This window comes from Thermobia domestica, chromosome 15 (genome assembly GCF_964235325.1).
Source record: "Thermobia domestica chromosome 15, izTheDome1.hap1.1, whole genome shotgun sequence".
Classification (NCBI taxonomy): Eukaryota; Metazoa; Arthropoda; class Insecta; order Zygentoma; family Lepismatidae; genus Thermobia; species Thermobia domestica.
Genome location: NC_137468.1, coordinates 77,306,233 through 77,323,133, shown reverse-complemented (window position 1 = coordinate 77,323,133; position 16,901 = coordinate 77,306,233). Strand labels below are relative to the sequence as shown.

Below are 16,901 nucleotides of genomic sequence, written 5' to 3'. Positions count from 1 at the left end.
AAGAATATAGTTACAAAGGACTACTCTTTTAAAGTTTCCCGTCGTCCATGTCACGCTCTTCAAATATGACCAGACCCGTGGAACTATATTAAAAAACTGTACCAGGATAATGATTTCATCCAGGCGGCTCATGTGATTTTGCTTTTCTCGACACAGTACAACATTCCAATAATTCGTCGAATTCTTTTACTCTCCGCCCGTGCGACTTGCAGCTGTTACCAAAAATCAAACAGTGCCTTAAAGGAACGCGCTTTTACATCCTAGAAAACATCTAGCGCAATGCGACAGCTGCCATGTTACCACTACAAGGTGAGGTTCCAGGCCTGTTTTAAGAAGTGAAAAGATCACTGAACTTCATGCGTGAAAATAGGATGGAACTAGTTTAAAGAAGATTAAGCTGATCAATGCATCAGGTGAGTGCATCATTTTTTCAGGACCATGGTAATTTGTAAATGCCTAAATTTGCTGCAATCCTACTTATGAACGGAAGTATAAAGCTTCTGAAAAATAGTATTAACTTATATCTGAATACAATACGCATCAAAACTGAACATACCTGACATTCTTCCTGTCCTTCGCTTTTCTTTTGCAAATTCCAGCAACTCCTTGTTCTGAATATTCAAACTAACAGTCCTAAAAGACAAAATATAAGTTTCATTAAGTTCCTTACTAACAGCAATATCTCAAATAATTACATTCATTTTTTTAATCAACAGCACAGAATTTTCAAAAACACATTTTTCTTCATATTTTTATCTTTAATTTTCTAACATTAAGCTCGTATCTCTATGCTTAGTTGAGACCATGCCATGAAATAAAGACATTTATGGTAATTCTCTATTCAGGAAAATTATAAGCAACATAATTACACTTCTGTTTTCGACGCATTCCTTACAAGGGACTATTCTACAAGTACTTTGGAACATTTTCACCTATATGAACCAGGGATCGCAAATTAATAGTTTGAGTAATTTGCATATGTGTGATTTAAAATTTGCGGGCTAACGAGACGTGAACGAGAAAGTCCTACCATGACTTACTTCCACATATCATAGAGCGATGAAATTTTACATGTGTAATCCTGCATACCTATGTGAGTCACGTGGTAATGTACAGCTCGTAACTCTGCACCGTTGCTGTGTCATAGGTCCGAACGTAAAGTAAGGTGTAGCGGTCCAAAATTCATTACTGCACCTCAGAAAGCAGCGTAGCAACATCACAGAAATGAATGCATGGTTGGGAAGAAGTGGAATGAAGATTGTGTGCGGTCAAGAGAAAACGCAAAATATGACGGATTTCATACCAAGGGTCGTGCATCTGTCTGACCAAGATTCAGGCAGTGAACGAATGCGTTTTCCAGGAGGTGGACACCTTCTGTCAACATGCCACACTTTGAGATTTCACAGAATCCCACAACGCACGCAGCAGTGAGGCGTAGTACATCCATGTAATTCTGGTACAGTTTGTCTGAAAAGCAATAGTAATACCCTATGCTGATCCCAAATACACGTAATCATTACATTGGTCGCTCAGAGTTGAACAGAGACTTTCTTTGGTGTTGGTACGTCGTCACGCTGTCATTGGTTTGACTAGGTTCTCCCTAGTTTTCTTAACTTCCACCAAGTGAAGGCCAGGGATACTTCCTTCCCAAATCCTAGATTCACCTAAAAGACCGATGTGACCCCGGAACTGAAGGTCCGAACCCTTCCTTGAGTCATTCCCTTGCATAAAAACCTAGTATGGTGCTAATTCATGAAGTAAAGTTCATGTTATTTTGTTACATTGAAGCTCCATTTTCCTGGCAATCCAACTTCACCGAATCAAACTGGAAACATGTTCAAATACTTTGCCATTTTTAGCAGCAGTGGGCATTCATATACGTCGTTACACTTTGAACAGACAATACTAATTCTGCTTTTATAACTATCTTTCTCTAAGAATCCTTGTACACTATTTTCTTTCGTCCCAGAACTCGTATCCATTTACATCGTAGACTTCACATTTGAGTACGAAACATGATCAGAAACCTATTTTGTATAGATGAGGTACAAAGTCAGAAGGTACTAGCTCGTTTTCTTGATTCACAAAGGCACCTGATAGTGAGATGGACGCGGCCAACTGCATAGTTTTTTTTTTTCATTTGACTTGTTACAGTTTGAAATAATCATAAAGCGAATACTAATTCTCAGGCTGCTATTTATTTATTTATTTAATTATTATTATTATTATTATTATTTACAGTATCTTTATTACGTTGTATTAAGTTCACACATTTGGGTGTTTTAAAATTCTAATTTCCAGCATCGAATACCATCACAAAAGTAAACTAAAGTCATATGCCAGAAAGCTAACAGAAAAAATTTTGTTTGTAAGAAAAATAAATAGTGTCCCGGTAATCCCGGTTACACGGGTGAACGAATTATTGAAATTCGTAGTTTCACAGTTCCCGAAGGCGCCTTATGGTTACTGACAGACTAAAAAGTCATTGTTTAACATTTATACTTCACATTAATCACTAGTTTAACTTCCCACGAACAACATGGTAATTAATGAAAATGAAATTTAAAAATACTTGATGTCCCAAAACATACAAAATAGTTTACAGGGTTATGACTTTTAGGCTAATGGAGAAGGACGATTCATGAAAGTGACAATTGTGAAATTAAATTCTTAGAGTTCTTCCAACGGTAATCGAACTCAGGCAAACATGTACCACAGGCACACGTGCTAGTCACTAGATCACAGAGGATATCGTAATTACTGAAGTAATTATGTAAGAACAAATGCAAATAGGGAAGAAACGTAAGAATGCCGAGAAAACCTGCCTACTAGGTGTTTACTTACCACAAAATTCATATCGCGCACCCATGGATTGAGCCCAGAAATTTGACGCCAGAAGTGAACGCTCTATCGCGATTCAATATACCGCGGATTCGGATGAAAAGCGAATGCGTCGTCTAAACATTTTTCTGATTAAGTTTTTGCTACGAATAGAAAAGCCTATTGAAATACGAAAAAGAATTTATAAAGGGTTATAAATATTAACATTTCATTTATTATAGTAAGTAAGTAGACATGAAAACCAGTATGCATAATAACAAGTAAAAATTTATATCAAGAAATAACATTTGGTAATAAAACCGTTGTTAGTTTTTTTTTTTTTTTTTTTTTTTTTGTTAGTGGACTGAAGATAATTGAAAACGAAGTAAGAGGCTGCTGAAAATCTCGTAACATTTACCCAGAAGTGCACGCGGAATGTATGATTAAATTTCATATTTATTCTACATTTATTCCGTAGCACTAATCACCTTACTAGATCCAAAATGGCGTCCTCTCAAAGTGGTGTTAAAGTTTTTGAGGAATAGTCTGATGGAGCTAGATCTGGGAAATAAGAAGGATGGTATAAATTGAAACTCTAGATCATGCAATGCCAGTTGGGGGGTTTGCAATGCTCATGGACAGATGCATTGTTCTGAAGAAACAGAACTATTTTTCCAATCACCCTTGAGCAGGTAGTCTAGAAGTACAATTCCACCTCCCAAAAGAACGTCGCACTTTTCTAGCCGACTTCTGTCTCTTGAACGTCTTGCGGTGGGGAGAACCTGAGTCTCGCTACTCCATTCACCGTTTCATTTCAGGATTGTAGTGGCACAACCGTGTTTTACCAATAGTTACTATTCGTGACAAATTGATCGGCATTGAAGACAAATTTTTGAGAGCCCACTTTGCTGAGAGTTTGCGCACGCCCAAGTCATTACGAATTATGCTACCGACTCGTTCCCAAGAAATGCACACAATCTCTGTCACACCTTTTGCTGAGATTCTGCGATTTAAGAAAAGTTCTTTAAAACTGTAGTTTTATTATTGTACCTGCACTCCTGAGTTGGGCTACGAAGTTCCCAGCAGCCACTTGTATAAAGTGAATAAGGTTAAATAAACATTTGTAGCCTGCGCACTAGTGAAGTCAGGAAATTCGAGAAGCAGACAGCGATGATATAGGAGTTTCAGCCTGAGGACAGAAAACTAGAACGAGTCGAAATATCGATATAAACGAATAGAAGGGGATTAACGGGTCCAATCATTTTATCAAATCCAGCCTGTTACATATTTCCGGAGAGGGTTGCTCGCAGGTATATTCCCATGGGAGACAACCCTCCAACACCCAGAACAGTTTTTGTGCCAATTTCAAAAGCTGCAATCCATACAATATATTTTTTACTCATCTTGTCTGAAATAATTTTGTTTCATAAACTTATAACATTTCGTATTGGCAATGAAAAAGAATACAAAAATTTGGCTGAAAGGATGATTAAAGAAAGAGAATGAAACTATTTGAACAAATATACGATAATTAGTATTTGCAAACTGCTGCATCATTTTTAATATCAGAATAATTTTAAAATAAAAATAAACTTTTTAAAGCTTATGAGACATACATAAAGTGATTTCTGATCATGGTAACTATTGATAAATTGTAACTAACTTCAAACATACCTACAACACATGTGTAACAAGAAGTATTGCCTTATACGAACAAAGTAGAAAGTACACTTCCGTAACTGTAGATGTATTCCATATTTAAGAATCAAAGGTTCAATAAAATCAGTCCGACTATTCCATTGAGTACTCAATGAATACGCTGATGTAACACTATCAGCAAATTTCGTAAACTCGTAAGTACTTTCGAATTTATTTATTTATTTTTTTTTTAATTAAAATATTACAATGAAAACACAGAAGCTAAAATACGAACAACCGAATTCCAAAATCAATTGCATGACTGATCCAACTGCATTTTGTACATGATTCACCAATACAATATTTCACTGCAAGCGAAAAGCAAAAAGCAATGCGCACAGCTGGAGAACGTAAGTTTGTTATATAATGCGAATAGAACATTAATATGTAAGACAGAAAGAGGCTAATTTAACACTTCAAGATATTGATCATTTATTGGCTTCCCTTTATATAACCAATTCCAAACAGGACTTGCTTATACATATCATAAATAGTTTGGCTTTTCTTAACTACAACCCTTTACACATACATCAATAGAGGATAAAATAATATACACAATTCCGAAACTTTGTCAGCCATGAAACTTCTTATAAATCTAATTTCTGTTTGCACACACACACTCACGTCTGCCACCTCTAAAGCATGTGCCAACTTTCGTCTCACTCCGCCAACTCCAATCTAATCTAACTTATTACTTCAACCTACTAACACTTTTCCATCTACTATATTTGACCCCAAAATACAAATAGAACTTTTTTTTAACAAAATAATATTTCACAAAACAATTCTTTTTCTCTCTCAATAACTTTCATTAGCCTGCTTTGCTTCCCAGGTACCCCACTTTGTTCTAACTTAGGTTGATTCTTAATCAAGGGAGCCACAATTCGTCTCTAGTTCCTTCTTTGACTTAATCTTGGAATTAATCTTGTAGACTTCTTTGAGTTGGACCCAGTTCATATACTGGTTCTTGCTTTCTTTTCTACTGGAGAAGTAACTTCAAATGTACGTAAGATCTGCCTGATTTCCAGTTCTAAGAAAGATTGGTCACTTTCGGATACTTTTCCCAAAGAGAGATTCTTTTCCTGATTCAGTACCTGAAGTCCCATACTTCTCTTCGTTACCTCTGAGTGTATAAAACATTTGGGATCTACTACTCATTCGACCGATCAAAGTAGTGCTCTCTATCACTAATAATTAATGTATCTAATTGTATCAGATCACCGAAGTCTTGTACGAGGGTCGGCTGATAAGTTCTCGGCCCGACCCGCTTCCGAATGTACTACTCTGATGTAATGATGTCATGTGAAATGTTGATCTTTTATATGTTTAAGTACCAAATTTCACGATTCTACCATGAACGGTCAAATTCACCAAAGAGGAGTTGTCAGGTGTAATGAAGTTCTTCTTCCTGCAACAGAAATCGCCCAAGGAAATTAATGGTTGTATGCTAGACACATTGGGTGGACAGTGTCCTTCATATTCCACTGTGAAGAAATGGTATGCGAACTTCAAGCGTGGTGAATTTTCAACAGAAGATGGTGACAAGTGTGGCAGGCCAGTGCCAGTGCCAACTCCGGAAAAAGCAGGGTGTCTAGCAAATTTCTCTGAGCAATTTCCCGACTTTTTCCAGACTTTTCCCGACCATTTCCAAATTTTTCCCGACTCATTCTAAAAAAAAAAAAAAAAAAATGTTTTCGTAAAATTAGGAAAGGTTGAATGTAATGAAAAAGTGTACAAGTTCTTACCTGATCATAGAATGTCTCCTTCATATATACAATGAAACAATCTAATCATGCAATTTTTTTATCTCCTCCTCTATGGTAGCAACCTGTTCCGACAACTGATTTACGATTTTCTGTTTCTTTGCTTCAAGTTCCTTTCGTCTCTGTTCTGTTCTTTTTTCAGCGGCCCTGCGATCTTTTTTCGACATCACTTTTCTGCGGTGTTCTTCGGCTTCCTTGAATCTCGCGTATGCGTTTCTCATTGATAGAATCATCTGCTTTGGGATAGGAAGGGCTTGTATGCCACCAGCCTCATTGACAGCATCATACACTACACGCTGCGCCACTAAAGAATCCTCTGACAAATTTTCAACTAATATTTCCCTGTTTACCGAAAAACCCCTTTCTAATGCTGCATTACCGTGGGAAAGAATTAGGCATATCTTTACTATTTTGCACAGATATACATCATTTGGTGGTAACACACTCACCCAGAAGTCATCAAGTCTGTGTTCATTTCTTTTGTACGACTCCATTTTCTTCCGCACATGTGTCTGATCTACTAGAGCATTGTATTCTCTGTCTGCCTTTTCTGCATCAGATGCTGAGACAATATTACTCTGCACTAAAATTTCGAACGTTGCTCTCATTTGTTTAACAGCTTCTTCCTGTGAATGACCAACGGTTAAGGGATTAAGAAACGTCAGCGCTTTTGTAAGGGAATATTTTAGCGGGGACCTCTCCTGCAGCTTGGACACTAAATGTTGATAACATTCACGTACTTGCTTTCGGAAACTCAACATTTCCTTTTCACTAACTTCTGTACATCTCCTCAGTGCTGACCTAGTTGCATACCCAAGGTCAATTTCTTTGATACGAATTAAATTAATATATAAGTTTTCACTTTTCTCCATAACATCAATAGCATTGATACTCTTCTTGTCCATTATTTCTTTTTTAACGAAGCGAGACATCAATACTTTCAATAACTGAGTAAGGCTACCATGTAAAAATGGAGTCATAGGAGTGTCTGACTGATATTCAGTCAGGAAAGGCTCACAGTCCTCAGCAAGAGATTGAAAAAACGCTAATTTTGCATAGAGCAACTTGTCGTTCAAATTTCTAGCTACTATTCTGAAACTGTTACAGTTGGGTTCTTTGTCTGTTCCCTTAACCGTTTCAACATACTTTCTCACATGCGGTAATATTTCTTGGCTTCGCTTGGCTACCTTTGCATTTTCTACCCAACGAATATGGCAAAATGGAAGTGGAAACAATGACGAACCTGTTATTTCAGAATGCTGGGCACGCCTTGCTGGTACCATTTCGTACAAGTTATACAAGGCTCTAAGAAAAGAAATCAAATCCCATCCAGTTTTTTGTATACCAGTCTTAAAACCACCGTGAACAACGTGAAGACCACACGAGCCAAGTTCAAGGAGCTGTGGAGCGTCTGTACCAAGGGAGGCACAACGTTCCTCTTTCATTAGTCGTAAAAGCGCCCAATTTACATTTGGCCCATCCATTGAAACTTGCAAAAGCTTAAATGGATCAAGCGATTGCAATACATTCTGCAAACCTTGTAGTAGGTCTGTAGCTGTACTATGATCCATAAACACAGAATTCAAATACCGTGTTCTGACTCTGTTCGTGTTATCGTCCCAGAAGCGTACACTTACATCCATTTGGGTTCTTTGCGCAACACTATTTAAACTTTCATCAAATCCAATGACATAATGTTCGCACTCTTGTAATATGGATTTAAGTTCACGTTGAAAGTATGGACACAATCCGTACACGATGCTATATGACACTTTATCCTTGTGCAATTTCATCTCGCTAGCAATTGCACTGTCTGGAAACATCCTAGTGAAAAGAAGAACACTACTTTCAGCACTGCGTAAAGAGTTGTGATTCATCACCTCGTTTATACACCACAAAATCTCCGCCTGTGTGACTCTATCTTTTAGTTTATATTTGTCCAGGGTCGAAGTAGACCTACGAGTGGGAGAGCATGTTTCGCTGGATGAGCATGGAACAGGACCAGTGCTGGTGCCAGGTTGATCTACATTTAATGAAGACGCAGGAACATCTGAAATTTCTTTAGGTTTTGTTGGGAAATGATATGTCATTGCGTAAGTCTTCTGTCGAGTCGCTGCAAGGTTTTGATGCTTCTTGCTCTTTGAATGACTGGTAAGAGCTGTACGTCCCATGGTGCCAAACGAAAATGTGGTATGACACCACACACATTCTGCAGTTAACTTCGTCTTCCCTTCTTTTACCCAGGGAAATTCATCTTTCCACCTTTCTTGAAAATTCGTTGACGGCATGATGTGCGTCAGACTCTGAAAACACAAAAAATAAATCATGGCAAAACTACACGAGTATGTTCGGTGCTGAGCTAGTTCGTGGCCTAATTGACGATTACGTAAATAAATGCTAACCTAACCTAACCTAACGTAAATTAAACTTACTTCAAACTGTTTACCAAACGTTTCAACCAAATCTTGCTAGTTTTTTTTTTTTTTTTTTTTGTCCAAATTTCCACGTGGTTGGCCTACACTCTCCAACATAAAAAAAAGAAAAAAGGTAAGATGGCTTTGAGTGTTTCTACATGTACAAGCACAGGAAAGATGAGTGACTTTTTCTTCAGACAGACATTAAATAAAGTACCTAACAAGAATTATAATATTTTTGAGATATTACGGGCACAGAATTGTGCTTGGTTCAGGGCTTAGAAATATGACCGGTTCTTACTAATATAGAGGCTCCCCTTATAGCTGGATCATTTTCGATGTTACCCTTAGTGTCACTCGCGTCACTTCCACTAATTTCATCATCGACTTCCGATTACACTTCAATATTGTCATCGGACTCTCTGAAATTACCTACAGAATCATAATCTTCTTCTAATGTGTTGAGTACAAAGTCTATAAACTTGCTTGAACCTGCACACACTTTCGACATCATGCAATTAAACAAATATGCACGCAAAGTATCTGAAACAAATTTCGTCAAAATTTGAATTTCACATACGTAAATACACAGGTGGGGTGCTGGAGAATTCTTAACGTTACACTTACTGTTCTGCACAAAGTAAAATCTTGCCCACCTTGTGTATTAGTTCAAGTTACTACATTCTAATAACTTGTTTTTAAATTTTAAAAAATGATTGGTAATAGTATACAACAGTACCTCATGATCTGTGCGCGTGGATACTTCCTACTGTTGCACTACGTATAAAAATGATTTTATTACATTTAGAAGTAGTAAGAAGCATCCACGTGCACGTGACATGCGATATATGTTTCAAATCCCCCACATATACTCATACACTACGTACAAGGGCACATTATTATTCTTCGCATACCATAAAACACAACGAAACGCAACGCAAACCGACGTACATTTTATTTTATATTACTCAGTAATTAAATGGAAGTCGCCTTGTTACCTCATTTTCAAGTTCCTATATCCTCAATGAATAATCCTTAAAAGACTGCACTTCGTGAGTCCTCGCTAAATGATGAGGCACTGTCGTATACTATAACCAATGATTTATTTTGAGCAGAATATTTCAAACATATTACTGTCTTTAGGTAAAACTTTGCTTAGGTCTTTTGTTGTTGTTGTTATTGTAATAGTTGGTAAAATAAACTTATTTATGACGGCAGGAATGTTGAATACTCAAAATTGACATGCCTGTAATTCATGGCAAAGAAAGAAATGGCAAGTGGTTTGCCGTGACATTAAAACAACTAGCCTTTAAAGTGTTGAATTATTTACAAAATCATTGCCCAGGTAAACTTACCTATACGTGAAAAACAATCCAACACGCAAAAACCTTTACTCTTGAAACGCAAAAACCCACAGACAAAGGATATACAGACCGCAAACTCCGCGGCAAACTGGAAATTTCGGGAACAGTAGCGCCGCTGCACCAACGACGACGGAACTAATCAGTCGATCTCACGCCACCTTCGAGGCTTTGTCTCACTGGGCGCGGGTTAGGATACTAGCACGTGGTGGAAGAGTGGCTGCGAGCACAGACAAAGGATATCCTTTGTCTGTGCACACACTCGCAGCCACAGGAGGAATTTCTATATTTTTATTTAAAACTATTACTCTTTGGCTCCTTTACTTGCATTTGGGGAACAGCTTTTTATGTTGACGTATTTTGCAGAACTTGGGCATTTTCAGTGAGCTCGAAAAAAAGGGAAAAAAGAAAAATCTGATTTTTATATACACACACACACACACACACACACACACACACACACACACACACACACACACACACACACACACACACACACACACACACACACACACACACACACACACACACACACACACACACATATATATATATATATATATATATATATATATATATATATATATATATATATATATATATATATATATATATATAAAGCTGGAAAGGAATGTCAAATCCAGAGGCAGTACAAGAAAAGCTGAACACAAGCTAGCTAATCATTCTGCACTGCGTCTAACACTTATGATTCAAAGCAGACGAAAACAGTCCCCTGGTTACTATGACAACCCATGACGTCACGTTCACAGACCGATGGCAGCGCCATCTCACCCGGGACGACACATCGTTCCACCCACCCGAGTGCTGATTGGCTCTTTCGCTGTGCAGACGATAAAAACTGATTTCCATTGCACATATTGGAAGTTTGCGGTCTGTATATCCTTTGTCTGTGCAAAAACCTTTCTGCTGTCAGCAAACACTGTTGTCAACCACTCACTCACCACTCTTCTTCCCCCAGCACCACAGCAGGAGACAAACCGCGCGCCTCACATAAATCGCAGAAAATTCACGGTGTACGAGATGCAACGCGTACCACATGACCGCTTCTACGTAGAAAATAGAAAAACGGTTGAGATGGATCGCGGTGTATTTAGGAACACATTAAAAAAAAATAAAATGTAAAAGTATTACATCGCGATGCATTTAGGAACGCGAGGTTTATCGGAGTTGCTCCGACAAGCGTCAGCATCATTTCCAACACGTGGAATTTAATTCCATTTTTCCCGACTTTTTTCGCAAATTCCAGACAAATCCCCGAATTCCCGACCATTTTTTAAATTTAAGACAAATTCCCGACTTTCCCGATTTTCCCGACTGCTAGACACCCTGAAAAAGTGTACCAGATTCATGACCTGATTTTGAGCAACAGACGGATTTCACTTCCGGAGGTAGCTGACAAAGTGCACATATCCAAAGAACGTGTTAGGTCAATAATCCATGATCAGTTGGACATGCGCAAGCTTTCTGTGAAATTGATTCCGAAATGTTTGAACGCGGATCAGAAACGCGAAGTGTGAGATCATCGCAGGTGATTTTACGGCATTTTGCTAACTCCAAGGACGATTTTTTGAATCGGCTTGTTACCCAGGATGAAACGTAGTTGCATTACTTTGATCCGGAAGCCAAACAGCAGCAATGCGAGTGGCGGCACTCAGGATTTCCAAGGCCCAAAAAATTCAAAGCACAAAAGTCCGCAGGGAAGGTGCTTGCCTCAATATTCTGGGATAAGGATGGTGTTTTGCTCTCAGACTACCTTCCAAAGGGCCAAACCATAACTGCAGAGTATTACTGCAGTCTGCTGGCTAAGGTAAAGGACGCTATTAAAGAAAAGCGCTGGGGAAAGTTGACACGAGGTGTCTTGTTCTTGCAGGACAATGCTCCCGTCTACAAGGCTGGCAGAACAATGGATTTTCTGAGGGACCTAGGGTTTCAGTGCATTGACCACCCACTTGACTCGCCAGATCTTGCCCCTTCTGGTTATTATCTGTTTCCAAAACTCAAAACAGCACTGAAAGGACAGAAATTTCACAGTGATGAAGAGGTGATAACAGCTGCGGAACAGTTTTTTGCAGACCTTGAGAAACTTTTTTTGGGAGGGGTTGGAGAAGTTGCAGCATCGAAGTGCCAAGTGTGTTGACCTTCGAGAGGACTATGTTGAATAGCCTCACACTTTCATGCCTGCAGCTCAATTCCCTCTGGATCGGGTCGAGAACTTATCAGCCCACCCTCGTAAGTGATGCGATTTCAATACTTGGGGTAGGTAGTTTTTCCGATTTTAATATTGCTCTAGCTTTAGACTGAAAAAGCATTTTCTTGTTTGAAGGTACATCCATCCTATCCTCTTGTAGGAATGAATTTTCAGTTTCATTATTGGGACATCTAGAAACGTAACATATTTTTCCTTCATGCTAGGCAAACTCTTGTTATGATTGAAGTTACACTTCCTCCATTTGGTTTCTCATATCTTATATTGGGACGAAGAACTTTCCGTGGATGTCGTGGAGCGAACAGATGACGCCTTAATTTAATGACCATATATGTTCAATTCAGTGATAAATTGTTTAAAAAGTTTTGCTTTCCATAGCAACAGCACAATCATTGGCTTGCTGTCGTCTAATACTGGGCAGGTCAAAATAATGAACCCAATTTCAGTAATTTATTCTGTAAAATCTAAAACATGTTATTGTAAGACACGCGCTTCGAAAGGTTTTAACTTTCAAAGTTTAGTTTCCACTTTCTACCGCTAAGTCAGCAGCAAGCATGATATGAATTGCTAATATTGACCTCAACACGCTAAAAATCGTTTGACAGAAGATACTATCATTTTGATGTGTGCCATGTTACGCAAGGTCTCACATAGAACATTTGTGATATGATTAAAGAAAACTTAACAGTTTACCTTTCTTAGCACATGTCTCACAATAACGCATGTTTATTAGATTTCACAGAATAAATTTCTAAAATCTGGTCCATCATTTTGACTTACCCTGTATTATTTGCAATTTCAAAATAATAACTGGACCTTTAAATTGTTATTCAAACAGCATGTAAACTAGAAAACGACCTAGTTTTGGTACGGCCTCTGCTTAATAGATGAAATTTTCTCTCAGATAAAATATTAGTTTTCTCACCACAATGTTGCTTTATGTGACAAGCTGGTCGTACTTTTTTACTTTTGGTGTCTCCGGCCAACATATCACAACTGATCATAAGCCGCTTTCCCAACGATTGATTGTTAGTAAGGTTTGGACTTTTCTTTCCTCAGGTATCTGAGTAGTTATACTTAAAGTGTTTAAAACGACTCAAGTATGATTGAATATTTCCCCTGTTCAACATTGGAAGGTTGAAATAGTGTTTAATTTGACATGTTTGAAGTGTAAGCTGTCTGTTACTGCGCCAGTTCTACATTGCGAATAATTCACTATGTAAGAAAAAAAGAGGTTACTGCTAACACTTCAAGGTATCTGGTCATTTATTGGCTTCTGTTTATATAACTAATTCCACACACGACTTATTCTCACATATCAATAAATCGTTTGGCTTCTCTAAACTACTAGAACTCTTTACATACAGCGAAATAGTGTAAAATAACTTATACAATTCTGAAACTACCGGCCACCATGAAACTTCTTAAAATCTAATTCCTAATTGCACGGACTCTCACGCCTGCCACTGATAAAGCAAATGCCAACTTTTGTCACACTTTACCTCAACTCCAATCTAATTTAACACATTAATTTCCCAACAGTTCGTTATATATAGTTAGTGAAAAAAACACCGGTAAGTTTCTAAGTTTGAAGTTCCAAATAAAATATACATACACAGCCAGCTACATCTGAGGGATTTTTAAAATATTCATTTTTAACTATTTTTAAAACCTCATTCTTAGCAAATCGAAAGTCTCTGAGTAAAATTCCCTGTTTTCCCAAATTTGCTGACATTTCCCGGTTTTCCAAGTTTGTCGCCCTGAGAATAGAACAAAATGTTAAAACTTTTAAAGGAGTCACAAATAAACTATAAAGAGCAAAGGATAACCCGTACAAAGAACCGAAGGAAACAACTGAGGCAGAACGAGAGAAAGAAGCACTAAGGCAGAAGGAGAGAAAGAAGCAACAATTCGGAAAAGGGTTAGGCAAGGATGTTTATTGTCACTAATTTTGTTTAATCTCTATATTGAGAAAACACAAAATGGTATCAAGTACATTCACACCCTATGAACATTTACTCATGGACAGAAAATACACACACTCAGGTGTGATAATATCGTACTATTGGCAGAAAGTGAGAAAAAATGAGAGGCATGTATAAACGGAATAAAAGAAGTGCTTATTAGCAAATTCAACAGGAAGATCAAGAAAAGTAAAGCAAGGTTATGAGGTAAAAAAAAAAGTCAATATTATATATATAGTAAGGATGAGTGTTCGCCCTTACTGTGTTTTATTTTTTGAATAAAGGGTTAGTGTAAAAGTGTATATAATTTTGTTACAGATCTTGGGTACTGCTTACTTATTTGTATGTGTATATCTGCTTAAACTGTGTATTTCTTGCTTGGATTTCTTTCAGCTTTATTCAACTAACTCAACATTGAAGTTTTTTAATATAGTTTTTTCTTATAGGGATCGATGGAATTTTACAGGGGTTGCAGCGGTTGCTCGCATTCAAAAGACTTTTTCTTTTCTTTTTTTCTTTTTTTCTTTTTTCTTTTTTTTTTCTTTTTTTGTGGATTTTTAAGCGAAAATAAAAGTATGTAAATTAAAAGAGAGAAGGATCTTCGACCATATAAAAGGAAGCCTCTCGGCACAATTTTTTTTTTTTTTTAAACTTCCTGTCTTGTAGGGAACGGTCTGAATGATGCCGAAGACAGAGAATAAATGATTTCTCTGGAGCCTGAGTGATGGCGTAAGAATTTCTGATTTTAAGGAAATAAGTAGGGACTGACCTAAGTGATGGCTAGAGCAAGGAATGAGTGATTTCCTTGGGTTTGATTGATGACCAAGTTTGTTAACATTTAGCTAGCCAGGTGATAAGTGAAGCTTATTAGGATAAGTGATTCCCATTATCTTCTAGATAGGAGAAAGTAGGTTATAAACTTTTTTTTTTAACCTAGAGGAAGAAAACACTAAGGTTTTTTATAGATTTTTTTTTTATGCTAGGCCAGAGAGGGCTGTGTGATGGTCTTCTCTTTAGAGAAAGAGAAACAGTCTTTGGGTTAAGTGATTTCCATTGACAACAGGGTCTCTAACATTTGTAGACGGAAAGTTGTAGACAGGCTTACCTGAAAGCGGTAGGCGTCAGACAAAACTATGAGGGAGTGACGAATCGGTGAAGTCTGACTGAATAAATTTGTAGGAGTCTATTGGTCTGAGTGATGATCATCCGACTTAAGGGATAGGGCTCTGAAGAGAAAGGGTTCGGATTTTTTTTTTTTTATCTTACTTTAAGGAATTTTGTCGAATCACTACAATTTAATTTATTTTCTGAATAAATATTTATTTAACCTGATAAGACTAGTTTTCATTTGAGAATAAGACAACATAACATTTGATGGTAATTTTTATTATTTGTTTGTGGTTTATTATGATTGGATTCCCTTAGAGAACGGAAACAAGTCTTGAAAAAGTGAACCACAGCTATATATATATATATATATATGCAATAGATCAACTGAGAAGAGGAGGAACTTCTGTTACTTAGGGAGTAAAGTAAAACAGTAATAGGTGCAAACAATAAGTACAATCCAAAATAGCTCAGGCAAAGAGGTCATTCGAAGAAAAAAAGCTAACCGTATACCTCGACATGCAACTTACAAAAAACATAAAAGCAAATGAGTGATTCAATTTCAAATCGTCCAGGTTGATCCACATGACTGTCTCAGATTTAGTTTATTTTTTAAAATGAGAAACTACATAAAAATTATTATACATTTTTTTGCTGAAAAAAAAATCTCCTTCGATATACAGCCTTTCAAAATGGCTGCCCGAATCTCGAATTGCTTGAAAAACTGAAAAACATGTCAAATTAAAAGTTTTATTGTAGAGAAACGAGTGTACTTAGTAACATAATCTCAATAGTAGGGACAATATAAAGTAGTGTGTTTCGGTGGAAGGGAAAAATTCGTCTGTTGGTCCAATAGGAATCGCGCAATTCACTCGCAATGTTGCCAACTTTAATGAAAATTTTGCTAACTTCAAACATTTTTACTTCTGTCCTCAGAAGACATATAAAACTCTGCTTCCAGCATCGAAACCTACTCATCTCTCTTGAAAATCTATAAGACTTACGTTTCTGATTGTTGGGTTGTAATTCTTCAGCTATCAAGTATTACTTAATAAACTGATTTACTTAGACAAGCGACTACTATTGAATGTAAAAACTTTATCCTCTTTCTAAATACGTTTAATACTCAATACTTCAGATATCTACCTGTACCACATCTCAACCCAAAGGTTCTGTAACATATATTCTTCTACATGTTCATTTTTTGTATCACATAAATCTATCATCTCCAATATCAACTACATTTAACACCGTAATTATTATTTTAACTTCACTTTTGGCTCTTATTCTCTTTAATCACATAAGCCACTTATGGCTCAAATTCTGACATTCACTCAAGTTTCACAATCTTCAACTTCATACATTACAACAAACATAACATAGCAACGCTATTCATTTGTCACTCAACCTCTCAACACTTTGTCCGATTATTCTTAATTAACACTCTGTCCGAACTGTTACAAACCCTAACACTGATTATTACATCCTACGTTATACTATAATGAAAAGCTGAAAATTTCATTAAAACGCCATGTTTGGCCGCCATT

The 16,901-nt window shown here is 37.1% G+C and overlaps 1 protein-coding gene across 4 annotated transcripts in view; it reads right to left on the bottom strand.

The window, feature by feature from the left end:
- LOC145671099 (uncharacterized) overlaps window positions 1–16,901 on the bottom strand; it is a 79,161-nt gene that overhangs the window by 46,243 nt on the left and 16,017 nt on the right. For all 4 annotated transcript variants that reach the window (XM_081739865.1, XM_081739867.1, XM_081739863.1 and 1 more), the window contains one exon: window positions 557–633. In XM_081739865.1, the coding sequence (XP_081595991.1) occupies window positions 557–633 (77 nt within the window). The remainder of the gene's footprint in view (window positions 1–556; window positions 634–16,901) is intronic.